The following is a 27,994-nucleotide window of genomic DNA, read 5'->3' on the forward strand; positions in this document are numbered from 1 at the left end:
GTGATGCATAAATGCTTTTTGCATAGTAGGTTTGTATAGATGACTGTTCTTTATTTCTCCTAGGTTTTCCGACCTTATGCAAGACAATGGCTTGGTCCCTTACTGCAGCTTGTTGTTTCTAGGGATAATGGAGGAGAAGGAATTCATTACATGGTGGTGGAGATAGTAGTTACTCTGCTTTCCTGGACTAGTGTAGCGGCTCCCAAAGTAAGGAAATCTGGAACACGTTTAATTACAGTAGACTTCACTTGCAACCCATGGGTTGTCAGTAAAAAGTTGCTATTATCCATCATTTGCAAATAAGCAGAAGCAGGTTTTTGGGGCAGTAGCCAGGGAAGGAAGAGCTGGGACATGCCTTCCGTGGCTGTAGCCTTGCAACCTGCCTGTGTGCAGGGCAGCAGTGAGGAAGAGGCTTTTCTCCCCGATGGTGGGGTTTTCTGTGGGGAGCAGTGGTGCTGGAGGCCCATAGGGCTGCACTGCACCTCTTTCTCTATTATCTGGGAATCAGGATTCAGCATGTCCTAGCGCTTTCTTCTCTGCATGAAACCCTGCAGCGGGGAGCAGCCTGAGGAGCACAGGGAGAGATACTGTGAAGCTCCAGGTTGCAGGTTTCAGCCTCCTCTCTGTTTCCAGCCTGCAGTCCCTTACCTCCTGTATGAACAGGCAGGTTTCTGGTGCTGCAGCCCCAGAAGGAAGCCCTATAATGGGTTGAGCACTGGCCAGAGGCAGGTTTGCAGGTCTGCAGCAAGGCAAGGCACATCCCTGCACTTTTTCCCCTGGTTACAGCCCCACAAAGCTGCCTGCAGGTGGTGCCTCTTCCAAAAAATGTTGTTTAATAAACGGCATGCCATTGCCAATATCTGAATCCCCTCTGGACTCTCTCCATTTCATCCACATCTTTCTCAAAACGTGTCATCCAGAACTGGACACAATACTCGAGTTGAGGCCTAATCAGCACGGAGTAGAGTAAAAGAATTAACTTCTTGTGTCTTGCTTACAACACTCCTGCTAATACATCCCAGAATGATGTTTGCTTTTTTTGCAACAGTTGTTTTTGCAACTTTTTTTGTTACACCATTGATTCTTATTTAGCTTGTGATCTACTATGACCCCCAGATCCTATTTCACAGTACTCCTCCTTAGGCAGTCATTTCTCATTTTATATATGTGCAACTCAGGGGTGAAAGTAACTTAAAGGACTTACCGGTATGCCAGAGTCCTGGGTGGGGCGTGACCTCAACCGGAAGAGGCGGGGCCTTTCAAGATTTAAAGGCCCTGGGACTCCAGCTGTGGCTAAGAGCTCCAGGGCCTTTAAATCACCCCGAAGCTCCCAGCTGCAGAGGCGGCTGGGAGCCCCGGGGTTCAGGAGCGAATTAAATCATTTTGAATTTTAAACCTATCCTTCAAACCTCTTGCAACCCCTCTCAGCTTGATATCATCTGCAAAGTTTATATGTATACGCTCTATGCCATTATCTAAATCATTAATGAAGATATTGAACAGAACCGCACCCTGCAGGACCCCAATTGATATGCCCTTCCAACATTACTGTGAACCATTGATAACTACTCTCTGGGAACGGTTTTCCAATCGATTTTATGCACCCACCTTATAGTAGCTCAATCTAGGTTGTATTTTCCTGGTTTGTTTATGAGAAGGTCATGTGAGACAGTATCAAAAGCCTTACTAAAGTTAAGATATACCACATCTACTGCTTCCCCCCCTATCCACAAGGCTTGCTACCCTTTCAAAAAAGGCTATTTGGTTGGTTTGACATGATTTGTTCTTGTCAAATCCATGCTGACAGTTACTTATCACCTTACTATCTTCTAGGTGTTTGCAAATTAATTGCATAATTATTTGCTCCATATCTTTCTGGATTCTGAAGTTAAGATGACTGGTCTGTAATTCCCCAGGTTGTCCTTATTCCCCTTTTTATAGATTGGCACTATATTTGTCCTTTCCCCCAGTCCTCTGGAATCTCTCCCATCTTCCATGACTTTTCAAAGATAATTGCTAGTGGCTCAGATATCTCCTCTGTCAGCTCCTTGTGTATTCTAGGATTTATTTAATCAGACCCTGGTGGAGAAGACATCTAGCTTGTCTGAGTAATTGTTAACTTGTTCTTTCCCTGTTTTAATGGGATGATGTACTTGATTATTTTATTGATCTTTCCTCAGTGCTGCTTTAATCATTAACCACTGTAAATAACTAGATCAGTTTAATAAGAAGCAAGTTTGGGTTCATTAATTAAATCAGTCTCTCTGGCAACACTGTAAGTAACTTTTTGAGCATGGGATCCTCCAGGTTCTTTCTTATTGGTCCACTAATGGACACCTTAAGTTGTGGAATGCACAAGTCCACAACATACCTTAGAAATGTATTAAAGGACTCAAAAATCTACACCCTGTCATGTTGTCTTGTAATATTTAGACTGATGGTAAAAGTTAGGGCCACTTTCATAGTTCTTTCCCCAAAAGAATTATCAGTACTGGTATAACTTACTAGTGCCTTTTGGACGCTCAGTTTGCTAATTGTAATAAGATGCCAGGATAGTTACTCTGTGACACTCTGAAGCCTAGAACTTCTTTTGAGTCAGTGGAAACAGTCACTAGCATGGTTTAGAGCACTTTTTATTCAGAATATCACCACATTCAGTCATCACTGGGATTTGTGGGTCTGTTACACTGAGAATTTAAAAATTGGATGGTATCTTTTTCCATGCCAAGAGTCCTAGACCATTGTGATATCATACATCACCACCATTACTCTACAGATAATTTGCATGGAACAGTTTCGTTGGTTGTATAAGGGATACTGCACATATAGTAGATTAGTTGCCCCAGCTACTATAGTTCAAAGTATGGACTTTCACCTGTTTTCATAACAAGATGGCAGGGCTCTCCTACATAAAGCTACCAAAGTTCTGGTGGATTCCGAGCTTGACCTCCCTACAAACTTACATTACTGAACATGACTTATCCTTGTGTACACTGATTGCAAACTCATAGTCAACATTGTGTTAGCTAACCTGAGAATTCACAGTCCTATTTTAAACATTAAACCAGTGGAGAATGAAAATGTTCTGTGCGTTCAGATTAAGAACAAAAATATTGTTTTATACAGAATTACCATATTACTTTTTGTTCTCTTTCATGTTAGGGGAATATTAAAGATGAGATACTGGCAAACAGATTACTTGAATTCTTGATGAAGAATGTATTTCACCAGAAAAGAGCAGTGTTCAGACACAACTTGGAAATTATAAAGACAGTTGTGGAGTGCTGGAAGGATTGTCTCTCCATACCATACAGGTAGTATTTCTCAGTATAAAAAGAATGTAGGGGAAATGTGACCTGAGCTCTGCAGAGTGGAAAGGTTTAGCCCAGTGGTTTTCAAACTGTAGCACAAACAACTTGCAGATGGTCTGAAGATCTGGTCCTTTCACAGGCAGCAGTGAGGCATCTGTAAGTCTTCAAGTGGTAATGCTTCTGGCTAACAGTAGCTCAATCCAGGATTGCACATGGATTTTAGTGGCTTTTTGACCAACTAACCATTTTTTAAAAACAAATCTTATTGCTCTAGCCAGCTGCACACTCTCTCTCTCTCTCTTTGTGATAAATTCACCTGCATTTCTGTCAGTTGTCGACACCAAAATTGCAGAGGCAGCAACATATGCAACTCATGCTGCAAGAATCCTAGATAGATAAGAATTACAATGGGCCGTATGCAATGAGAGAGCAGAAGGCAGGAGAAACTACTGAGAGGATTTTTGTCTGTTTTTGCACCACTGAATTAGCAGCTGGTGTTTAGTCATTGAGGGTAGAACAAAGAAATCAAAGGATGAAAGGTTTTTTTGGGGGGCGGGGGGTGTAATAATTTCTGGGAATCTGCAAACATTTCATACTATGTGCATGCCCAATAAAGTATTGTTCATGTAGCCTCAGTCACTTTCACCAGTTTTGTATTGTCTTTAGCATGTACTCTGTCACATGCTCCTTTTTTTTTTTTACATTCTTGTGCTGCAGGTTAATATTCGAACAATTTTCTGGTGGAGATCCTAATACAAAGGACAACTCAGTGGGAATTCAGTTGTTAGGTATTGTTCTTGCTAACAACTTGTCTCCCTATGACCCAAAGTGTGAAATAGACAGCCTGAGGTGAGAAGCATGTCTATTCAGAGAGTTAATTTTTTATTATAAACCTTACAATAAGTTGACCAAGAAGGATGTTGGCCGCATGGAGGGTGGGATTTGGAATGCTCACCTTTTGGATCTTCTTGACTCTTTCTGGCCCCACCACTGCCCCTAAACTCCTATGTTAACTCTGACGCTGTTCCTTACTTTAGGAAGTGAACTGGCTGGGGTGTAGCTATATCTGCACTGGGCCCTATTGTGACCACTGCTTTTACAGTTGTTGAGTTCTTTGGCACACAGTGGAGTCAAGAGTAGCGAAACAGGTATTTGTGGCACTCCAGATCCCACTGTACCCAAAAATTCAAAGGAGAAGTGTTGTGATGCTCTGAAACATTCATGACTATGGGGTGTTAGTGTAATAGCGCCACAAAGACTGCAATTAAGAGTATGAATGTGAATGCATGAAATGGAAAGGGGCAAAGAATATTTTTAGAGTTTCTTAGATGTCTGATTTTAATGGAAAATCAAATACTAGGGTGAATGGATCACAACTGATTTCCTTTGTATGCTAGGTACTTTCAGGCTTTGGCCAATAACATGTCCTTAATAAGGTATAAGGAAGTTTATGCAGCTGCAGCAGAAGTGCTGGGACTTATTCTTCGATACATGGCTGAGAAGGAAAATGTGAGTGTGTTACAATAATGATAAAAGACACAATGTATTAAAGACTGTTTTATCTATAAGTCTAAACTGAATACCCAGTTCCAGCTTCAGAATGAGAGAATATTAAATTTAATGAGGCTTCCCCAGAAGTTAGGCGGTAGCAGAAGATGCTATCACATGAGGATCAGAATTCAAGACTAGATCAGTACAGGCTGGGCACACTTTGCCTCATTTCTTATGAACCTTTTGTCTTGACCGTGGCAGTGAATGAATCTGGGGGAGCTGTGTTCACCTCTTTTCTGCCAGTGGGACTGACACAATAGAAAGAAAATTTTCAAATATGAAGGAAGGTGAATAAATGTTCAAGTTAGGGATTCTCAGGGCTCTATTTGCTAGAAGTTTTTTAGGAACCTGAAAATAGGGACTTTGAATGAAAATGCTTCCTCAGCTGCTGCTCTTGGACTGTAATTGTGGCACTCCTGTAAAGCAGGTATGTAGCTGTCTTCCCTGTCCAGTACATTCCATTTTGTTCATCCTTTCTCATTCTCTAGGATGCATGATGAATATTGTTGAACCATCGCCCTCTTCTCATTTTCAGTCTTATCCATTCCTCCTTTCCTTTAAAAAAAATAAAAAATAAAAATGTGATTTTTTGAATGAGTAAGCAGGTGTGGTGGTGGTTAATATTCTGTGTGTACCTTGTATTTCTTTGCAAATAATGTTAATTTAATAGAAAATGGCTTTGTATAGTATTATTGTATAGCATTTTACTGGAAACCTGCCACGCACAATCAGGAATTACTTAGTGTTTGAAACAGGAATATCATGTGACTTTTTTTTCTTTCTGTATTTAAGCAGTTGGTCTCTGCACAGTTAATGGAAACTTATAAATGGTTAGACAGCAGCTCTGTTAAAGCAGACAAGCTGTATTTCATCAAGGCATGTTGTACTACTGCTGTGAATTGTCATAAATGTCAAGATTAAGCCAATGAAGTTTCACTGTAACTAAAAATATCCCCAATGTAATAGTACTGTTACATAATTTGAATGTTCCTGAGTTTCTGGTGTTGGCATTTGTTTAATGATAAAATGTTTCTGATCTTTCAGATATTTGAGGGTCCGGTTTATGACTGTGTCATAAAACAGATAAAACAGCATCAAAGCACCAAAGAGGACAAGTTTATTGTGTGCTTAAATAAAGTGGCAAAGAACTTTCCTCCTCTTGCTGACAGGTAGTGAGATCATATGATGATACCCTGTATATAGAAAAATCATTATCTAACAGGGGTCCCAAACTGTGGGGAGTGCCCCGAGAGGGGGTGGAGGAACATTCAGGTCAGGGCCTGGGCCAGACTCCAGGGGGGCAGGGAGGGACTACCGCCCAGCCCAGCTCTGCTCCCAGCTACAGCTCTACCCTCATTCTCTTTCCTCCCCCATACCTAGTTCAGCCCCCAGCTCCACCTTCAGCCCAAGCTCCTCTGCTGAGCCAAGCAGTAATGGAGAGGTGTGTGGACAGATTCCATTACTTGTAATGGGGGACACAACAGGAAAAGTTGGGGCACCACTGTAATAGAATACAACTTCTTATTTTTTGCTTTATGGACTCCGTGTCATGTAAAGGTTTATGAATGCAGTATTCTTCTTGATACCAAAACTTCATGGTGTTCTGAAAACATACTGTCTGGAGGTGGTGATGTACCGTGCAGAGGAGATAACTGATCTCTTCTTACAATTAAAGAGTAAAGATTTCATCCAAGTCATGAGTCACAGGTAAGTGGGCATACGACCAGTGTATGATCATCATAGCAACCTGGGCTCATAGTCTGAATTTTGCATCATTGTCTTTTTCTAGTAATAATGCAAGTTTTACATTCCACATGCATTTACAGTTCCAGTTTTTTTCTTTGAGCAAATGTAGATTAGAAAATCTGGCAGGTTTTTTTCTACTTCTACTATTTAAGTTGAAAACTATGCTTATTGTAGCTTTTTTCATTATCCATATGGTGAAATCCTGGCCCTACTGAGATCAATGGCAAAACTCCCATTAAATTCAGTGGGCCAGGATTTCACCCTTAATATGTAATCAGTTTGGTTAGACTGATTTTTTTTTTTCCAGTTAAACACAGAAATAGTAACTAAAAACATTTTTATGCAATTTAAATTGCTAAATATTACTTTAATGTTCAGCTGTATGTGTAACTGTAAATAGAATAATGAAACCAATGCAGTTGCTTTTTATCTCCTTTAGAGATGATGAAAGGCAGAGGGTGTGTTTGGATATCATATACAAAATGGTGCCTAAGCTGAAACCCCTAGAACTAAGAGAATTTCTTCCTGGAGTAACAGGGTTCATCTCTCACCCTTCTCCAGTATGTCGGGAGCGCATGTATGACATCCTGATGTGGATTTATGATAACTACAGGTATGGATTCAGTTGCAAATAGTGTCTTCCAACTGGATAAGAGAAATTATATAAAAGTGATCTGAATAGTTACTTTCCCTATGTAAAAAGTGAGGGGATGGTGTTACCACAGCATGGGAAGCAGAAACTTTGTATTCTTGATTTCCTTCCTGATACAGGCTTGGAAAACTCACTTAAATCTTTCTATCTTCATTTCCCTGTCTGTTAAATGGGGATGATAATTGTGTACTGCTTCTAGTGATGGTCCCTGTTGTATTCCACTGTGGGTTTACCCATGCACCTGGAGCCAGAGAATTTGAAAGTAGCATCCATTGGTCTGTGCATGCACCCGGCTCAGCTTCGGCCTCTGATGGAGGGAATAAAGGACAGGGCAGACTGACCATCTCTCTAGTTCCTTCTCACTTCTGCCTGGTCTGGGATGGAACCTCCAGTGTCTGTAGTTTTGGTTTCGTCCTACAAGATAAGATTTAGATTTAGCGTTGTAAATGGTTTTAACAGCTTGTACAGTTTAGTGTTTTATAGATTTCTTAGTGTTTAGATTTAGTCTCTTTGGAGGAACCGTTCCCTGTTCGAGTACTCGACTATACCCAGGTTTCCAAGCTTCATACTCTGCACTTGCTGCCCGCAATCCTTTTTGATCAGCGATGACTACCCGCACTACCCTGCACTGCCTGTATGCCTTGGGGAAGCCTGCATCGTGGTGAGTTGCAGTATCTGCTGATCATTCCTCAGCCTTACCTAAGAAGACTGGGAACTTCATCTCCAGAAACACTTCATGAAGAGGCCATAAGGCCTCAGTTGGACTCAGGCCAGGGAACCATCCCCGGACATTGGCCTGATTCAGGAAGCGCTGTATCTGCTGGTGCAAAGTCCAACTCTGGTGTAGGAGCGTCTAGCCCCACAGATGCCCCAGAGGGATCTTGTCAAGAATAGAGGAAGCACTGTCATAAGTAGGCCCCTACCAAATTCACAGTCCATTTTGGTCAATTTCAGAGTCATAGGATTTTTAAAATTATAAATTTCGTGATTTTAGCTGTTTAAATCTGAAATTTCAGTGTTGTAATTGTAGGGGTCCTGACCCATAAAGGAATTGTAGGGTGGGGGTTGCAACGTTATTGTGTGTGTGTGTGTGCGGGGGGGGGATTGTGGTACTTCTAACCTTACTTCTGCGCTGCTGCTGGCAGCGGCGCTGCCTTCAGAGCTGGACAGCCAGAGTGTGGTGGCTGCCGGCTGAGAGCCCAGTTCTGAAGCCAGAGCCGCTGCCAGCAGCAGTGCAGAAGTTAGTATGGTATAAGGGTATGGTATTACCCTTAATTCTGCACTGCTGCCTGCAGAGCTGGGCCCTCAGTCAGCAGCCACCACACTCTGGCTGTCCAGCTCTGAAGGCAGCAGCGCAGAAGTAAGGATAGCATGGTATGGTATTGCCACCTTTACTTCTGTGCTGCTGCTGGTGGGCGCTGCCCTTAGAGCTGGTGCCTGGCTAACAGCCGCCGCTCTCCAGCTGCCCAGATCTGAAGGCAGTGCAGAAGTAAGGGTGGCAATACTGCAACCCTCCTAAAATAACCTTGTGACGACCTCCCCCCCTCCCACAATTTGAGAAATGCTGGTCTCCCCGTGAAATCTGTATAGTGTAGGGTAAAAGAACACAAAAGACTAGATTTCACCGGTGTGGGGTGGGAGGAAGGGGGAGAGGGGAGACCAGATTTCATGGTCCATGATGCGTTTTTCAGGGCCATGAATTTGGTAGGGCTCTAAGTCTTTCTCTAAATCCACTTCAAGGAGGTCGGATTCAAATCTGAGCAAACTCATCGGTTTGGCCCGTAAGGACTTAATATGTCCTAAGTCCCAGAGACATGACAAGAAAACTCGTAAGCATAGAGCTACATCAGTAGCAGACCACGATCAGTTGGTACCATCATCCTTGGCACCTCCCAAACCCCGAGATCCACTGACACTGTCCAAAAGACAGCACTGAACAAGAGAGACAGCTCACATCAGACGTTGTGGTCTCATTGCCTTCCCTTACATCGACAACTGGCTCCTTGTTGCCAAGTCCCTCCAGGAGTCCTATGCATCAACTTCTATCATGCTGCACCCCTCTCCTCACTGGGAGTCAGCATAAATGCCGAAAAAATCTGTTCTCACTTGCACACGTCTCTGGACTTCATCGGGGCCACCTTGAATTCTATCATTGCAAGAGTGTACTTGCCCAAAGGTAGGATCCAGACCATGCATAATATCATAATTTGCAAGACTCCACTTTCATTGCCTTCAAACATGGCTGCAGTTGGTATATTCTCCAAACTGCCATTCCAGGAACCTCATGGTGAGATTCCCACCAAAATAGGGTTTTCCCTGCTATTGTGGATAAATCCTCGTCTGGTACGTATGGCATCTCTTTTCTCCCTTCCTCACCAGACAGGACCATTATTACAGCTGCATTCTTGTTCGGCTGGGGAGGCCACATGAACAGCCACAAAGCACAAGCTACCTGGACATCTTGAGAGCCCAGAAGTTCCAAGCCGTCCTTTCTTCTGTTGCTGTGGAAGGTTGCGAGCCCTTTCTTCCATTGCTGTTCACTCAGTGGAACAGCAAGATCAAGCACCCCGATATGTATCCATTACACCTCAGGGCTTGGTATTTAGATAGGCATCATCCTTAGAATGTTCATGCTTTGCAGCCATAACATAGGGACCTTCGCTCAAAGAAGAAGAAGAGGAAGTTACTGACTTGTAACTGGAGATGAGTGGTCCCTATCTGTATTTCACTACCCACCCTCTTTCTCCTCTGCTTTGGATCTTCTCTTATGTATGGAGAGAGGGTCTGTCTGCTGTGCTCCAGGGATTGAGTGGGGAGGGCTGGGGGGTGGGGTGGGCGGAGAAGCTACGCTTGGGGCAGGACAGGGAGCCACCGGTATCTCTAGGGTTGCCAACTTTCTGACTGCAGAAAACCAAACACCCTTGCCATGCCCCTGCCATGTTCCTTCCGAGGCCACACCCCTTCTGAGGCCACACCCCTGCTCACTTCATTTCCCCCCCCCCACCTCTGTTGCTCGCTCTCCCCCACCTTTGCTCATTTTTACTGAGCCGGGTCAGGAGGTTGAGGTGTAGGGGATGGTGCGGGCTCTGCGGCTGGGGAGGGGGCTCAGGGCTGGGGCCCAGGGGTTCGGCGTGTAGGAGAGGGTGCTGGCTCTTGGAGGGAGTTTGGGTGCGGGAGGGGGCTCAGGGCTGGGGCAGGCAGTTGGGGTGCGGTGCGGAAGGAGGTGCAGGGTGCGGGCTCTGGCCGGGCAGCGCTTACCTGGGATGGCTCCCCAGAAGTGGCCGGCATGTCCCCACAGCTCCTAAGTGGATGGGGCCAGGGGACTCTGCGCACTGTCCCTGCCCGCAGGCACCACCCCTGCAGCTCCCACTGGCTGCGGTTCCCAGTCAATGGGAGGTGCGGAGCCAGTGCTTGGAGCGGGGGAAAGGTGCAGAGCCCCCTGGCCGCCCCGTGCCTAATTGCCGCAGGGATGTACCGGCCGTGCCTAGCCAGGGTAAGTATGGTGCCTGCCTTAGCCCTGATGCGCTGCCGACTGGACTTTTTACAGCCCAGTCAACAATGCTGATGGGAGCCGCCAGGGTCCCTTTTCAACCAGGCATTCCTGGGTGGTGCTGCCTCCTCCAACCCCCAGGGGGTTGGCCCAGGCCCACTGCACCTTCCTGGAGTTCCTCTGTGCCCCTCTGCGGGGTGCGCCTCACAGTTTGGGGACCATTGCTATAGAGCTTTGTCCCTGCGAGGGCCTTGCATGGGGTAGCTAACAAGCTTTAGTTATCTCTCTTTAAAACAAACAGCAAACCATCATTATTTTCGGGCATAGAAAACATAGCACGTATGAGCCAAGTGCACTGCCATCAGGTTTATTTTCCCTGTTTGTTCCTTTTGTTGCAAGTTGCATGAGAGGGAAATCAATAAGACTTCCTTTTTCATTTTATATCAGGGATCCAGAAAGCCAAGCAGAGGCAGAATCTCAGGAAGTGTTCAAACTAGCAAAAGAAATGCTGCTTCAGGGACTGATGGATGAAAACTCCGGACTACAGTGAGTCAACACACCGAGTGTTGTGATGGGTCAGCTGAGATGCTAAAGTCTTGAATACAGTTTTATTTTGTTTTGTACAACAGATTTTTTTTAGGGGGTTTTAGGCTATTAAGATATGTTAAGTAGTAAATGTAATAGGGACATGTCGCTCAAAAATTTCATGTTTGTTTCTGGTGATGGTTATCTTGTTTTTCCTTCTTAATTGGAAGACCTAGCTTTCCCTATTTCAAAGTTTCCAGTTGCATTTCAGGAAGAGGCTAGGGCAATAGTGTTACTACTACTAATCATGCTTATTATGGTAGCACCTAAGGGCCAATCAAGCATAGGGCCCCATTGTGCAAACTGTGCAAACACAAAGTAGGAGATGGTCCCTGCCCTGAAGTGCTTACAGTCTAAATAGACAAGAGGGAGACACAAGGTGGGGGAAGGGATAGAACACATGTGATGGTGGCAAAAGTCATGTTAGTTCCACAATTATTTTTGGGGAGTGTGGGTTTAGCTAGGAGGGAATATGCTAAATGGAAAGAAAAGGAAAGGGAGGTGAGGGGGACAGGGCAGGGGAGATGAGAGTATGATGGGCAGGTATGGAGTGAAGCTGAGGTGAAGAGGCTGTGAGGATGTAGGGGCAGGAAGAGGTCTAGAGCAAATCAGTACAGGGCAGAAAAAGTTTGAGAACATTCTGCAGTTTTGACTGGAATGTCCAGAAGTCTTTGCTTTGGCTGCTTCTGCTCCTGCCAGGTGGAGCCTCTGGCTGGCTTCTCTCTGCAGTTCTCTCCCAAAGACATATGGTGGAAAGGCAGGGAAGCACCATCTGGGTTCTAGTGCTCCCAGACTGGGCAGGGTCTCCACTATGCATTTCTGAGACCGGGGCATGCTGGGGGAGAGATGACTCTGCCTGGGCTACATTTTATCCCAACCCCAGTGCAGCAGTCCCAGCTTCGGCTGCTGCTGGTCTTACCTGCTGATGCAGTATCACTAACAATGATCAATTTGGCAAGTAAAGACAATATTATAAACTTTTTAAAGTACAGTAGAACCCTGTTTATCCGGTTTAATTGGGATTGGGGCCAGATCAGATAATCAAAACTCTGGATAAAACTGGACAATGGGAAAATACGATGCTGCAGTGCCATCTAGTGGCCCCAGGAGAGATCACTGGCTTCTGGCCCTGAAGTCCTAGTTGTTAGGTAAATGTAGAGAGCTAGTTAAGGGAGGGTTGGATAAACAGGGTTCTACTGTATAAAATTAACAAAAGATTAACATTTTAAGAAGTGTGTGTATCTTATTCTCTTGCACATTTAGCTGAAAAAGTGAGAATTTGAAAAAATGTTAAGGATCTGGTTCAAAGCCTACAAAGTCAGTTGGGAGCCCTAAATCAATAAATCTCTTCAGTTTATATTAGACTTAATCCTCCGTTAATATAACACAGTCCCTGTGCCTACACCTAAACTTTTGCTTTATAAACAGATGTAAGAAATTAGGTCCATTTTTGGAAGATAGTTTCATTATTAACTTTTATAATGAAGCACGGTAGGAAAAAAGGTGTGTGTATATATCTGTGCCCACAATCTCTCTTCTATTTGCATGGAAATGATTTCATAATCATAAGTAAAATTCAAATTTATGAAGTATAAAAATCCTTGTGACCTTACTAAAGTTTTTAATACCATTTAGATGAAATACAGATTGGGGGTAGAGAGTGGAAAATGAAATGATTAACATAAACCAGTGCGGAATTGTTGGGGTAAAGAAATTAGTGGAGTGATATAGTCCTAATCCTAATCCTTCTTATATATTTTTGCTATTCACTAATTTAAAAAAAATGGAAGTTTTTGAGTCAAGCATTGTGTAAGGCTATAGTGTCCCATTTGTAGGTGTTCAGGTATGTTTTTCCTTTCTTTACAGATTGATTGTTAGAAATTTTTGGAGTGATGAAACTAGGTTGCCTACAAATACTCTCAATCGTATGTTGGCTTTATTAAATTCCTTATACTCTACCAAGATAGAAACCCAATTTTTGAGTTTAGCGACGAATTTTCTGCTTGAAATGACCAGCAAGAGCCCAGATTATTCCAGAAAAATGTTTGAGCATCCACTTTCTGAATGCAGATTTCAGGTGAATTATAATATTTGTGTAATGCTATAGAACTATGCAGCAGTGTCCAGTTATCAATGTAGCAATCACCTTAGCAAGAGTTAAATAGAGCTGAAGTAATGAAGGAGACTGTTGAATATGTGCTGCGTGCTACGTCAGTAACAGCTGAGGCAGTCATGAGTTATTCAGATTCTTAGGTGTTTGATATTTATTTTGGGTGGATAACTTCACATTTTTAACATGAACTTTTATTTTAAAAAATCGAAGGTAAGAACTTACTTATAACTGAAGTGGTAATTATATATGATATATGCTAATGTCAGAGATCCTTTTGTTAGACTATGTGTTGTGTGCTAATTAAATAAATAAAAAGGGCACCTATAGCTTGGAAGATAACTGAATAAATAAAGAATAAAGTTGGGGGTTCAAGTGTTATCATAGCAGAATTGATACTAAATGACTGCTTCGTATTTGAACTAGGATCATTCAATGTTACTGAAATATGAACAGTTGTCACATGGTTCTATATGTTAAGGAGACCAGTCAGTACTGAATTTAAAGTGATATATTACATACTAGCCATTTTATCTCAATGGTGGAAAAAAGTTTCAATTCCCTGTGCTCTTATTAAGACCGTTTTGCATGCCTAGGACTTCACTATTGATTCTAACTGGCGTTATCGAAGTACTGTTCTCACACCTATGTTTGTGGAGACTCAAGCTACCCAAACTGCCAAGAGGAATCGGACACAAGAAGGATCCCTTTCAACTCAGGGATCCCTAGGTGGTCAAGTGAGGGCTACCCAACAGCAGTACGAATTTACACCTACACAGAATGTCAGTAAGTACAGATCAGCATGTTCTGAAGCTCTTCTGTTCCCCAAAGGAACAATTCTTCTTTCCTTATTCTTCTTGTGTATGCTTTTTTTTTTAAAGCAAAGGTATAAGTAAATGTAATACTTAGTGTATCATTTTTATACAATAAACACTCTGACCAGCTGTAAATTGAAGTATGTTACTAATTTGTTCCAATTCCAAACTAGTAAGCCTTGCACACTTAGTTTCCTTTGATTGGTCTTATTTTTTTAAGCCTCATGTCCATTTAAAAAGATTGGCCTCCCAGCTGAACATTTTACTTCCTATTGATCTACTTAGGTGCAAAAATGCAGCATTCTTTAGATAATAGTTGGACTCTTCTTTGCTTATGAGCAACGTGCCTCAAGTGGTACATGACCAGGATTCATCTGTGAATTTGGTCCACTGGTTGGATCATTAGCTTACCCGGGCTGGGTACTGATGGGGACCAAGATGTGAGTGCTGATTTTCCCCCCATAATTGGACTATAAATATGGGAACTGTGCTCTTTTTGGAAGGAAATTTTGTGCATGTTTTGACTTCAATGAAGTCATATACTGATATTTCATTTTTCTGCTTTTTACAGATGGGAGAAGCTCTTTTAACTGGCTAACAGGAAGCAGCATTGACACATTGGCAGAGTATATGGTCCCTTCATCCTCTGAATCATTGTCTTCATCCATGCTGTTTGTTAGCAAGCGGAGTGAGAAATCACAGAGGGCAACCTTAAAACCATTGGGACCCAATTTTGGGAAGAAAAGGTTGGGTTTGCCAGGAGATGAGGTGGACAGCAAAGCTAAAGGTATCAATACCTTATTGATGCAATGCCAACGTAATATATATATATTTTGTTAAAGAAGACCTGACTCTGTGCTAGTGATGTGGGTGGAAGGACATCTTCTTTGGGATGTTGTAATGAAGGGACAATCTGGAAATTCTGCTTCCTGTCATATTTGATGTAAGGAGCATGTCAGATGTGAGTCCTTCAGTTTGAGTGGGCTATTGTACCCTACTTAATGTCTTTCATTCATTGTCCCCAGATAAATATATCAGATATGTCTGTTCTTAATATAAGTGGTGGTTGAGTAGTGGAATTATTTAGGTGTCTACAAAATGGAATGTTGTTGGCTAAAATGATAGGGTGGGTAACAAAACCTCCATTGTCTAACACCAGCATTCCTTATTTATGTTCCTTGTTCTCTCCAAGATAACCAGAAAGCAAATGTCAGGGAAATCTATATTTCCTCGTATCTTTAGATTTGTCTGATTGTCTCCATAAATAAACCTAACAAGTAGTAAACATTAAAACAGTTATTTCTTTTTCAAATAATTTGAGTAGTGCCTCAGACATTTTTCAAGTGGATTCCAATTTGGCAGCAGAATTAACCACTGTTCTTCTAAATCAATCTCTGAAAATGAGCTTTCATTTATCCACTCCATGTCTGAAAAACATTAGAATCGTTCTGGAACTGCTTAGAGGTTTTTTGTATAGTTAAAAATAAAGTGTGAGGCAGACAGCTCTGGAGTCTGACCCCTTCAACTTGGACAATGTACCTCACGCTGCCAGGTCAAGGTACTTCAGCCCTGTTCTGAAAGGAATATACTCAAAGTAAAAAGTAGTAGTCCAGTTTCCAGGCCAATCAGTCCACAGTCTTCCTGTTGAGACTGCTAGCCAGGGTGTCTGTTGTGATGATGTAAGTTGTTTATGGGCACCTGTTTACCAAGAGTTGGACTGAGATCAGACTTATTTCATACAGGGCCCCACTGAACAGCCATTGGAAGGACTCTTGTCCATTACTGTCCTTCATTGGATTTGAACCTGTGAGGCTTGAGATGGAAAGCTGTCTAATCTATTACCAAATCGCTTGATCTGTCCAACTCTGTTGTTTACAGAAGCTGAAAACATGCTGAATGCTTTTCAGAACTTGGATAAAATACAATACTTGGACTGAGGAGCTTATGATCTATTTATCACATAGACAGTAGTGACAATAGTACAATTCACTCACAAATTTTTACATACTTACAGGTCAGACATAGAATGTATATGAGGAAGTGCTGATGAAAATTGGAATAAGTTAAGGTTGTCTTTAAAGGGGATAGCTATAAGGCTTGATACTCCAAAACGAGAGTGTAAATTGTTGGTGCTTACTCATTATTTATTAGGTATAGACGAACGGGCAGAAATTCTAAGGTTGCGCAGGCGTTTCTTAAAGGACCAAGAGAAACTCAGCTTGATTTATGCAAGGAAAGGTGTTGCTGAGCAGAAACGAGAAAAGGTTTGTTTGCTTCTTAATAATTAGTGGTTAAAATCTTTAAGGACTGATAGGATGTGTTAGCTGTTTTTGAGAAGTCTGATATTTTACCTATAGTAGCATCATGTCATTAGAAAATTATGGTGTTGGGTGCCATTGGAAGAACCTAGATAGGTTCTGTTACAGAGATAGTATCTGTGATTATGTATTGCAAGTTTTATAATACATTATTTGTGCGTGTAAAGCTGAGTGTGACTTAAACTTCTCCAGTAGGGAAAGCACTGGTGGTATTTACTCCATTCTCCCATATTGTGTGGGGGTTTTGGACTATGTGATTTTGTGCACCACTTGTATCACAACTCCTGGGAGCGATGCTGCATGTTAAAAATGGAAGGGCTATTCTTAACTTTAAAGTCCTCAGCGTTTGTGGTATACTGTGAAACTCTAATATTACTTAAATGTTTCTTGTATGCATAGGGCATAGTTTTCCAATGTAGATGTCTTATTTACGTGTGTAACTTTAATGTGTCCTGATAATCAGGGTAATGACCACCCGCAAGTCCCAATATCTTCAGTGAGAGTTGAAGGTACTCATCACTTCTGAAAATAACCCCACCCCGTTTTCTCGATGCCTAAATATGGATTTAAGTTGACAATTTTTAGATAAGTACATTGGAAAACTGGCCAGTTTCTGTACTCTGCTCAAGATCTGCAGGTACATGCAAGCCTGATAACACGTCCAGTGAGCCCTATTCTGTAATGCATCTCTGATAGAGTTCACCCTCATATACAGAATATGAAATGGCTGATAGAATAATCTGAAATGTCACATAGCTAGTATGTGTTTGTACAGCACCTAGCACAAAGGGGTCCTGATCCATGATGGGCTCCTAGGCACTATGGTGATATGAATGATAATATTTTAGCCTGTGTAAAGTGTGATACTGGATTTCCTTCAGGGTTTATAGATTGCAGATTATGATGTGTCAGGTCTTGACAAAATTTTCTAAAATCATTTGTAGTAGCTGTTTATTTAACCCATTCATGTTAGATGTGTAAAACTCACCTTTCTCACATTTTTTAGGAGACTACTAGGTTTAATGAGGGTATGTTACTAAAAATTGCAAGCACTGTTGCCTGGAAACTGATGCAGCTGGACAAAGCCTTGCATCAATTTTGTCATGTCTGATGGGGCAGCAGGAGTGAATAGATAGCAGCCAAAAATTTTTCTAGTGCTCTGAGAGCTTCACCAAAGCTCTAGTTTCCCCCATGACATATCTCTTCTAATCTTTTGAGAGAGTGATCCATTTAAGAGGAAGATGAGGGATAGAACTGTGGAGGTGAGTAATGGGAAGCCCAAAAGAGCAGGAAGATTAAGGATTTGCGCAGAAGAAAAGAAATTGCAGTCCCCTCCCCACGCTAGTGTGCAAACTCTTCCAAGATGCAGAAATGCAATTCCAGGTGGTCCAAACAGCAGTAGCAATATATACTGGTATGTAATTTTTTTGCAGAGGATAGGGAGGAAGCAAACCCCAAGACCTTTTTACTGTTAATCCTCCCTCCTGCCCCTTTGACCAAAGCCCATCAGTATTTTCACTTGTATAAAAGGAAAAAGGCAGAGCAATCTGGAGAGAAAAGTAAATGCTTGTGTACATGAGAGAGTTGCACCGGTTTAGTTTAAGATGTAATTTAAAACTGATTAGTTAAACTGGTGCAAAAGGCTCTTTGGACAGTCCTATTTCATTTCAAAGCAGGTTTATTTCTGCTTAGCTTAAATTAATTAGGAATAAGTTTAAGCCAAAGTGAAACAAGCCATTCTTAAAACAGAATTAATCTACAGGTTTACACTGTTTTTGGTAAATCGGTTAAAAAAATTGACTTAAGGTAAACTAATGCCACTTCTGTATATAAGGCCTAAGATGCAGTGGTACTAAGGAAGGGTGAAAGTAGCTTTAGGAAGTGGCTTTGTTTTTTGTTTTATTTTTACAGAACAAGATCATTTTGGTGTTTGGTTTTAACTCCTTATTATGATTTCTGTAACTGTTTTTATCCATTAACACTTCTGAGAGTTTTTGAAGGAATTTTTAAACTTGATCATATTTACTACATCTCCTCCATGAAACCAGAAACAGATGTCACTGAGTAGGTATTACATGATCTTTTGTTTCTACATGTAATCAAGGCTGCTTTTTTGCTGGCAATTGTTGCAGGAGATAAAATCTGAGCTGAAGATGAAGCATGATGCTCAGGTCACGCTGTACAGGAGTTACCGACAAGGAGACCTTCCTGATATCCAGATTGAATACAGCAGCTTAATCACTCCTCTGCAGGGTGTGGCACAGGTTTGTCTTCTGTTCACAAGTCACTAGCCAAGTGTTCCAAAACTGTTCTGAGCCAGACAAATTGAGTATGTGACAGCCAAGTTTTTTTCAAAATGATTAGTGATTTGGGGTACCTTAGTTGTGGGGTAACCAACTTTAAACACCTTAAAGGAGCCAGGTTTTCAGATGGTGGGTGTTCAATACTTTCTGAAAACCAGGCCTCTTTAAAGTGTCTTAATTTGGGGAACCAAAAATGAAGAAAAGAGGGTAGCTGGCCTTTTATTCTGTTTCCCAGTTGGAAATAGCAGCAGTTGTGGACTGGACTCCTCATCACTTTTGATGGTCAGGCACTCACAGCATCTTTGGCCACCCTAGCCCTCTTCCTCCCCATTGCAGTACCATAGTGAGGAATAAGGGTACATAAGTCAGGCTTCATGAATAGTTTGCCTAAACTCCAGTCCCACTAAAGATTAGGGTGGGTTTAGACTCTGCTACGCTTGCAAATATCTACCCCCGTTCAATAAATGTGTGTGAATCTGGGCTGATATGTTCATCTCTATCTCTTTGCTCCATCCTCACACATTGATGGCTTCCTGTTCTGTCTTTGAGCCTGCTGATCCCGTGTCCTGTCTCTCATGTCTTTGGAAGGGTGTTGGCTGTCTGCGCCCAAGCAGCAAGGTTTTCAGGGCAGATTGAGAAGGACACCTGGAAGGAGTTACTACCTCTCCTAGTCCTTTCAAGTGGCCTGGCTGGGTGGGATGTGAAGAATAGAATACATTCTGAGCCCTCAGTCCCTCCTATAGATACTTGTATGCACACTCACTGAACAGGTTTCAGAGAAAACTCCTTATTTCATACAGTAAAAATAAAGGGTCACACTTCACAAATGTTTTGAGTGAGACATTTAAAAGATGCTGTATTAGGTAGATCTTCCTCAAAATATCTAATATGGTGACTGTAATTAGGTGAAGAAAACTAGTGGTCACCTCCCACTGCCCCTTCAAATCCTTTCAAAAGACTTGACACTTCAAATTTGGTCCACTTTGTCTGGAATACACCATACTTGGCATACAGTGAAGACCTTTCTAGCACTCTGAGCTGAAATCAGTTACAATGCCTTAGTCACTTGTGCTATGGCCTTATTGATAATTTACAGAGAGATCCACCGTTGGCCAAGCAGCTCTTCAGCAGTTTGTTTACTGGAATTTTGAAGGAAATGAACAAATTTAAGAATCCTTCTGAGAAAAACTGCATCACCCAGGAGCTGCTGCAAAACTTCAACCGCTTCCTGAGCACAACAGTGTCTTACTTCCCACCATTCATAGCCTGCATCCAGGTAAAACTTTCTGTGTGGCATGTCGTCTTTGTTTACCCTAACACTGATGAATTATGGTGTCTCAACTAATTCCAGTAAGTGCATTTTAATCCTATTAGAGGGTTAAGCCAAAGAAGGAGATGGAATGTAAATGGAGGCAAACAGTGAATGAAGATGGCAAAATAACTGTTCTGTAAAAGTGAGAATGATGTGACATAGCAAATCCTTCCTACAGTTTTGTGTTCCATGTGTGCTAAACAACAGATACCAAATACATGTCTTAGGCCAGAATGCCTTAAGGCAGCATTTCCCAAAATGTTGAAAGCTAAGTCCCCATTCAGGAAGATGAAACCAGTTGCTCTGTAGCACCACCACATGTTAACTAAAGACCTATCCTTTTTAATGTAAACATCATCTTCACCCTGCCTGGCTAGTTTCTCACATGTACACCAGAGGGGACATACTGGGAAGTGCTGGTATAGATCTTCATAATGCTATACTTCCTTTCCTTCCTTACCTAATTTGAGAATAATAGTAGTTGAGAATAATAGTAGTGATATTAAACTATTATCACTTGGCAATTTGAAGTAGCACCTATTGAGGTAAATAGGCTAACTCACACCTCAGAGCTACTGTTTCAGGCTATCTGCAAATTCAGGCATGCATTGCTACATCTGGTACATTGAGGTCACATTTTTTTCTGCAACCACAACAGAGAGATACTTGTTTTTAAATAAAAGTTCAGATAATAATTGAGAAATCTGGGCATCCCAGCTAATCTTTCATACTCACTCAAGGGCACGCATTTCACATTTTCGGAAATGCTGCATTAAGAAATACTTTGAGGTGTAAGGCTCACAAACACTGATAGCATATGTTTTTTTTCCAGCAACTCTTATTCATTGCTTGGCAATGTCTTCAGTTTATTCCCTTACAATAATTACCAATGTACTTTCACTAGTGATGCAGACAGCTTTCTGCTGAAGGGAAAGTTTTCCCCATTGAGACTGATCCTCGAGCCTTTCTTCTCTGCTTCCACTTTGGTGTGTTTCCATATCACCAATACACAATTTTTAATAGCATGTCTACTCCAGTTTTACCTTATTTTTCAAAGATTCTAGTAAAATTTATGGTTATCCAAGTAATCACAGTAATAATTAAACACTTCTCATATACAAACCTCGCTATAGTTAACATCTCTTCTCATTTGAGTTAATTTTGATCAATCTATTTGTAACTTATAAAACTCTGAAGTCATTACACAATAACATTCCTTTAGAATGGCAACTAGTTTAGCTTCAACTTTCTAGCACAGAAATTTGAAAAACCTAATCTGTGGCAGCAGGTGTCATACTTATTACAGTGAAATGCTGTTGTTCTGCAAATCGTATCTAGTGTCAAACCAGTTTTCTAAACTGTGATAACCTCACTTCCTAGCACTTAATATTTGCACATATGAAAAATTACAGCTTCCTGTTTACTTTCCTCTCTGCAGCTGCACATAAAGTTGAATGCTTTGGGAATTATTCTGTGCTTTCCAGGCCAGCATCTGACGATGGCTTTCTATTCATCATGTATTCCCTCTTGGCTCTCTTTATTTTTTTTTGCTGGTTCCCAAGCTCAGTATTTTATTGTTACTTTCATTGAACTGTGCTTTCTGCCTGTTAGCCTCTATCAATATCATTGTTGTATTTTGGCTGCTCACGGTATGAAATTACAGAAAATTATGGAAAAATAAAAGTAAGATGAAAACACACAGCAACTAAATGGTGAAATTCTGCTTCTGCTGTTACTTTTTCACCTTTTAAACTTAATAAAAAGCACAGGAATGGAGCTCAGAGAAGTCACCTGGTATTTTCACCAGCGGCTGCATAAATGAGGGGTTGGAAGTGAAAACAATTTAAAATTATTCATGAGAATAATTATTTTTTTTTAGATGTCTGGTTTGAAATAGTTACGTTTCTTTACACCAACAGGTTCTAAGCCTGGCCTTGGCTTCATCTCCTATCCCAAGACCCCTTCCTGACAAAAATTGGGTAGGAAACGTGATATTGTTCTTCAAGAATGTGGGTTCTCCACTTTAGGTGTCTTGACGCCCTGTGCTTGTAATGAGCGATTTGTGGCAGCAGTGCCTGGTTTTGCCATGCAGGCGCCGTAGCCATCTTGTGCCACTCCAAGCAATTACACAGCGGTCTGCAGCCAACCGTCCCCCAGTTCCTTCTCTACCACATTTGGCTCGAGTCGGAAGGATCAGCAGCTCCCCCTCCTACTTCAGAAAAAAATTGTAGTAGATAATTCATAGGGCAGTATTAGCTTCCCTTTCCCTTCGCCCTACTCTAATTTCTTTAATTTCATCACAATTTTTTTTTTCCCTTCTACCTCTCCTGTTTCTCCGACAGGTGTACAGCCTTAGCCTCAAACAGGGTTTACCCCTATTTTTTCTCTGAGATCAACTCAGATATGCCAGGATCACCTGGTTTTAAATGCTGCCTAACTTGTACGCTCGCCATACCGGTCTCTGACGGCCATGCTCAGTGTGTCCACTGCCTCGGCAAGACACACGTTACTCAAAAGTGTCCACATTGCAGAAAACTGACAGCCAGGACAAGAAAAGCCAGGGATCTCCAACTGAAGCTCCTCATGATGGAGAAATCCCTCAGGCCAGCCTCCGACCACAAGTCCAGGTTGCATTCTGGTCATCAGTCGCCAGCGGCAGCCTCTGATAGGGGCTCTGCTTAAACAGCGGCTGTCAGAGCCTGCTCCTAGAAAGGCTACAGAAAAGCACTTGCATTGAGAGTCGACCAAAAGAAAGCAATTTCCTGCTGAAGGACCTGCCCAGGGACCGACGGCACTGAGAGTTCCTGATGAGCTAAAGACCCTATGCAGGCAAGCTCTAATGGAGGTTCACGTACTAAAGTGAAACCTTCTCACTCGGCACCCATGGAGCCAAAGAAGATCTCAGCACCGAGTGGTACAGTGGTGCCACCTGCCATGACTAGCATCATTTGAGGCCTGAGGGAAGTACCTGACCACTACAGCGAGGAGTTGTCTGAGTCTCCTTGGTCACATGGCTGCCTGCACATATGTAGTCTGGCATACCAGGCTGAGGCTCAGGCCTCTGCAGACATGGCTCTCTTCGACATACTGCCCGGGACGCGACAGCCTGAACCTAGTGGTCACGGTGCCACAGCAGGTGCTAAAGTCACTCCAGGGGTGGCTCAATGCTCAAATAGTCTGCGAAGGAGTCCGCTTCAACAGCTCTCAACTCTCCTTGTCTCTAGTTACAGATGCATTAGCTCTTGGCTGGGGAGCACATTTCAGAGAACTCCAAACGCAGGGCCTCTCGTCACAGGACAAACCCTCTCTCCATATCAGTATCAAGGAGCTGAGAGCTGTGTGTATCGCATGCCAGACCTTTGACTCAACTGCAAGGCCAGTATGTGGCAGTCATGATAGAAAACACCACTGCAATGTTTTACATCAACAAACAGGGTGGAACACGTTCCTTGCCCCTCTGTCAGGAGGCTCTCAATCTCTGGGGATTCTGTATAGCCCACTCCATTCACCTGGAAGCATCATATTTGTCAAGAGTCCAAAACATACTGGTGGACCACCTCAGCCAGGTCCTTCCTCAACCACAAGTGGTCCATCCGGCTGGATGTCATTCACTCCATCTTCTAGAGGTGGGGGTTTCCCCTGGTCGACTTGTTCGCCACCTGGAGCAACAGGAAGTGCCCAGAGTTTTGCTCTTTCCAGAAAAGCAACCTGGGCTCAATCACAGACACGTTCCTGCTACCCTGGGGAGTCCGTGTGCTTTACGCTTCCCCCCACTCCTCCCGATTTCTCTCGTGCACAAGGTGGAGGGAATGGAGATAATTTATGGTGGTGCCAGTGTGGCCTCAGCAACACTGCTACACCATGCTTCTGGATCGGTCGATGGACAAGCCAATCATGTTGCCGCTCCTCCCCGACCTGATCACTGAGGACCACAGTTGTCTTCACCACCCAGACCTCCAGTCCCTCCACCTCATGGCCTGGAAGCTTCATGGCTGAACCCCATAGAACTGCTGTGCTCAGAGCTGGGAGGGAGGTCTTACTCAGCAGCAGAAAGCTCTCCGCCAGATATGTGGCCCTCGTGAAGTGCTGCTGGTGTGACCAGTGTCCTACGCCCCCACTTCAGGCTACGTTACCTCTTCTTCTGGAGTACCTCCTGCACCTGAAACAGCAAGGTCTGGCAGTGTTGTCCATAAAGGTACACCTAGCAGCTATCTCAGCTTTCCACCCCGGAGTCTGGGGATGCTCCGTTTTCGCCAACCCTGTGGTTGGCCGGTTTTTCAAGAGCATGGACTGGCTACATCCCCAGATTAGACAGCCTGCTCCTGCATGGGACCTTAATTTGGTCCTCTCCAAATGAATGGGGCCCCCATTCGAGTCACTGGCGAATTGCTCCCTCCTCTACCTGTTGTGGAATGTAGCCTTACTAGTGGCTATTACATCAGCAAGAAGTGTCTCTGAACTGAAGGCCCTTACCTCGGACCCACCGTATACAGTTTTCCACAAAGACAAGGTGCAGCTGAGACCTTACCCGGCTTTTCTACCTAAAGTGGTGTTTCATTTCCATACCAGCAAAGACATATTCCTGCATGCTTTTTAATCCAAAACTGCATACCAATAGCCGTGAGCATAGGCTGCACTCCTTGGATGTTCTGCTAGCGTTGGCCTTCTATATCGAACACACTAAGCCGTTCAAGAAATCGAACCAGCTGTTTGTTGCGGTAACGGACTGGATGAAAGGACTACTGGTCTCATCTCAAAGAATATCTTCCTGGATCATGTCCTGTATCTGCATGTGCTATGAGCTGGCCAAGACACCAGCTTCAGCACTTACGGCACACTTCACAAGGGCACAAGCCTCGCTGGCAGAATTCCTGGCCCAGGTCCCGATCCAAAAAATTTTCAGGGCAGCAACTTGGTCCTCGGTGCATACGTTCACCTCTCATTATGCCATCGTCCAGCATGCCAGAGATAATGCAGTCTTTGGCAGAGCAGTGCTCCAATCTAAGATTCTATAACTCGACTCTACTGCCAAGGTAAGGCTTGGGAGTCATCTAATTGGAATCGATATGAGCAATCACTTGAAGAAAAAACTGGTACTCTTCTTCTTGTAACCGTTGTTCTTCTAAATGTGTTGCTCATATCCATTCCAAATTCATCCACCTTCCCCTCTGTTGGAGTATCTGGCAAGAAGGAACTGAGGAGGCGCCAGGTCGTCAGGGTCATATATTGAGCACCATGAAGGCACCACTCCAGGGGGCTCCACTGCCAACCCAACGGGTGCGGCTAGGGGAAAAACTTTCTGATGACTGTGCACATGCCACATGCCCACCTAATTAGAATCTATATTAGCAACACATCTCAAAGAACAACAGTTATGAGAAGGTGAGTAACCGTTTTTTACTGAACAGTCAGAGACTAAGCACAAGAAAGATCTATATCCATAAGTGGAAACGATTCTCACCTGGTGCCAAGAAAAACAGATCGTACCACAGTCGTCTCCCGTACCAAGGATCCTCAACTATTTATTAGGACTTAAAAAATCGGGACCATCCACAAGCTCCATCAGAAAAAGCTTGGCTGCTATTACCTCCTTCCACGACAAGGTGGGCGGGGTCACTGTGTTTGCTCACCCAACAATTAAATGCTTCCTTAAAGGCACTGAAAACACTTATCCCACACTAAGAAACCCTACACTCATTTGGGACTTCAACCTTGTTCTACGCAGATTCACAAGAAAACCGTTTGAACCCCTTGCAACTTGTTCTTTGTTGCCCTTATCCATGAAGGTGGCCTTCCTCATTGCCATCACGTCCTAATGGCACACTCACGTTATACAATATTCTTTAAAGTTAAAGTAATCCTGCAACCACATCCAAAGTTCATACACAAGCTTGCCTCCCCCTTTGATTTAAATCAATCCATTTACTTACCTGTATTTTTTCTGAAGCCACATGCAGATGGAAGGGAGGCCTCACTCCACTGGATGCTCACAAAGCATTAGCTTTCTACACTGAAAGAACAAAAACATTTAGAAAATCACCTAGACTATTCGGTTCCATAACAGAATGCTCGATGGTTCAAACCATTTCAAAACAGAGACTATCCAAATGGATATCTGGATGTATCCATTTGTGCTACCAAAACAACCTACAGCCTCCACTGGGAGTTCGCGCGCGCACACCATCAGAGCGCTGGTGGCATCTCTGGCCCATCACTGACACTTTCAAAGCAGCTACCTGGCCATCAGTCCGTACTTTCACTAAACATTATGCTTTAGTACAACAGTCAGCATAAGATGCTCACTTTGGACTTGCGGTGCTATCCGCTGTCAATAGACCAACTCCAAAGCCCCTCCCCTCCACAGAGGGGCGCTGCTCAACAGTCACCTAAAGTGGAGCACCCTCAGGGGCATTCATCAAAGAAGAAGAGAGGGTTAGTCACCTTGTGCAGTAACTGAAGTTCTTCTAGATGGGTGTCCCTGTGCGTGCTCCACTACCCTCCCTCCTCCCCTCTACTTTGGAGTTTTAGGCCGATTCTCTGAGGCAGAGAAAGAACAGAGGGACAGTTGGCTGTGCACTGCTATGTAAACGCTCGATGCAGTATGAGATGACTACAATGCATGCGCAGCCTAACCAGGCACTGCTACCACAAATCTCCGATTACAAGCACAGAGCATCAAGACACCTAAAGTGGAGCACCCACAGGGACAATCATCTTGAAGAACCTCAGATATGCACATGGAGTAATGACCTACTTCTGTTGCTCAGCTTCTCTCCTCATTGGCTAATGCCCCTCACCGGTGGAATTTGGAGGTGGAATATTGTTGCTGGAAACTCCAGGACTAAGCTCCAGTCTTCAGCTCAGGCCACCAGATTTTTTGCCTCTGGCAGTGGAACAATTTGATGGTTCAGATTATCCTGACCATTTTGTCTTTAAAAGTGTGTGTGTGTGTGTGTGTGTGTGTGTGTGTGTGTAGTTGCAACTTATCTTCCTCCTCCCCTGGATCAGGCAATAGCTGCATGGTCATTTCTGCCTCTGTAGGCATAGCACCTCCCTGCCAGACTCCTCTGCCCTCAGTCAGGCATGGCAGAGCTATCCTGCAAACACCAGGCTTAAATCTAAGTGATGTTCCCTATGTGAGATATCATGTATGGGCTCTAGAGAGGATGAATTACGCCCTGCCTGTGACCAGCCAATTGACCCTTGTACTGCTAGGGCACGGAGTTCAGAATCTGACCAGCATGTTGGATCCCCATCCTGCCCCAAGGAGCCATGACTCCAGTGCAGAAAAGCCTGATCATGACTTTCTGAGGTTTTGGAGAGTGAGCCTAATGAGGAGGAGGAGGAGGAAGTTCTCTGGACTGCTCATGGGGTAGGTCCCACAATAAACAGGCACTGAAGGGGAGAATACCTGGAGAAGATCCAGAGTCCCCACACCCAGATACTCCCTGCTCCACAGGCTGGCTCCACTCTAAAACCTTAGAAGCACTTGAGGTAGTCGATGACTCAAATGGAGGCACATGAGTATTCCACTCCCCACAAAGGTGCGCCTTCATGGGATTACAGAAGGGCAAGTCCCTTCTCATGTTCAAAATTATCCTGATTTACTGAGTAAAGCCCTGAGTGGTTCTAGGTTGCTCCTACAATACTTACTTGGGTGCCAGCCTTCAGGCTCTCAGGAACTTCTAGCAAGCTATTTCCACAATTGAAGTATGTGTACCAGTAGCCCTCCTCTGTTGTGTTCCCATGCCAGGATAAATAGTGTTCTATCTTTCTGCTGTATGCAGCCAGGGGAAGAAAT

At 43.3% G+C, this 27,994-nt stretch overlaps 1 protein-coding gene and 1 long non-coding RNA gene across 2 annotated transcripts in view; one reads left to right on the forward strand and one right to left on the reverse strand.

Annotated features, from left to right (window-relative positions):
• The window catches only part of PRKDC (protein kinase, DNA-activated, catalytic subunit), a 172,306-nt gene that overhangs the window by 95,568 nt on the left and 48,744 nt on the right, over positions 1-27,994 (forward strand). Inside the window, exons 49-62 of the mRNA XM_045004443.1 lie at positions 64-207; positions 3,163-3,314; positions 4,029-4,160; positions 4,709-4,820; positions 5,907-6,031; positions 6,420-6,569; positions 7,048-7,221; positions 11,198-11,296; positions 13,202-13,412; positions 14,042-14,231; positions 14,832-15,047; positions 16,412-16,524; positions 18,711-18,842; positions 19,978-20,157. Coding sequence (XP_044860378.1) covers positions 64-207; positions 3,163-3,314; positions 4,029-4,160; positions 4,709-4,820; positions 5,907-6,031; positions 6,420-6,569; positions 7,048-7,221; positions 11,198-11,296; positions 13,202-13,412; positions 14,042-14,231; positions 14,832-15,047; positions 16,412-16,524; positions 18,711-18,842; positions 19,978-20,157 — 2,130 coding nt within the window. The remainder of the gene's footprint in view (positions 1-63; positions 208-3,162; positions 3,315-4,028; positions 4,161-4,708; positions 4,821-5,906; positions 6,032-6,419; positions 6,570-7,047; positions 7,222-11,197; positions 11,297-13,201; positions 13,413-14,041; positions 14,232-14,831; positions 15,048-16,411; positions 16,525-18,710; positions 18,843-19,977; positions 20,158-27,994) is intronic.
• LOC123363468 lies at positions 4,839-27,965 on the reverse strand. Its single transcript, XR_006576767.1, has 5 exons — positions 27,847-27,965; positions 26,124-26,203; positions 9,713-9,916; positions 7,502-7,674; positions 4,839-5,417 (listed from the first exon to the last, which is right to left on the reverse strand). It is a non-coding gene; the product is annotated as an uncharacterized LOC123363468 (long non-coding RNA).

The sequence above is a fragment of the Mauremys mutica genome, chromosome 2 (genome assembly GCF_020497125.1).
Source record: "Mauremys mutica isolate MM-2020 ecotype Southern chromosome 2, ASM2049712v1, whole genome shotgun sequence".
Lineage (NCBI taxonomy): Eukaryota > Metazoa > Chordata > Testudines > Geoemydidae > Mauremys > Mauremys mutica.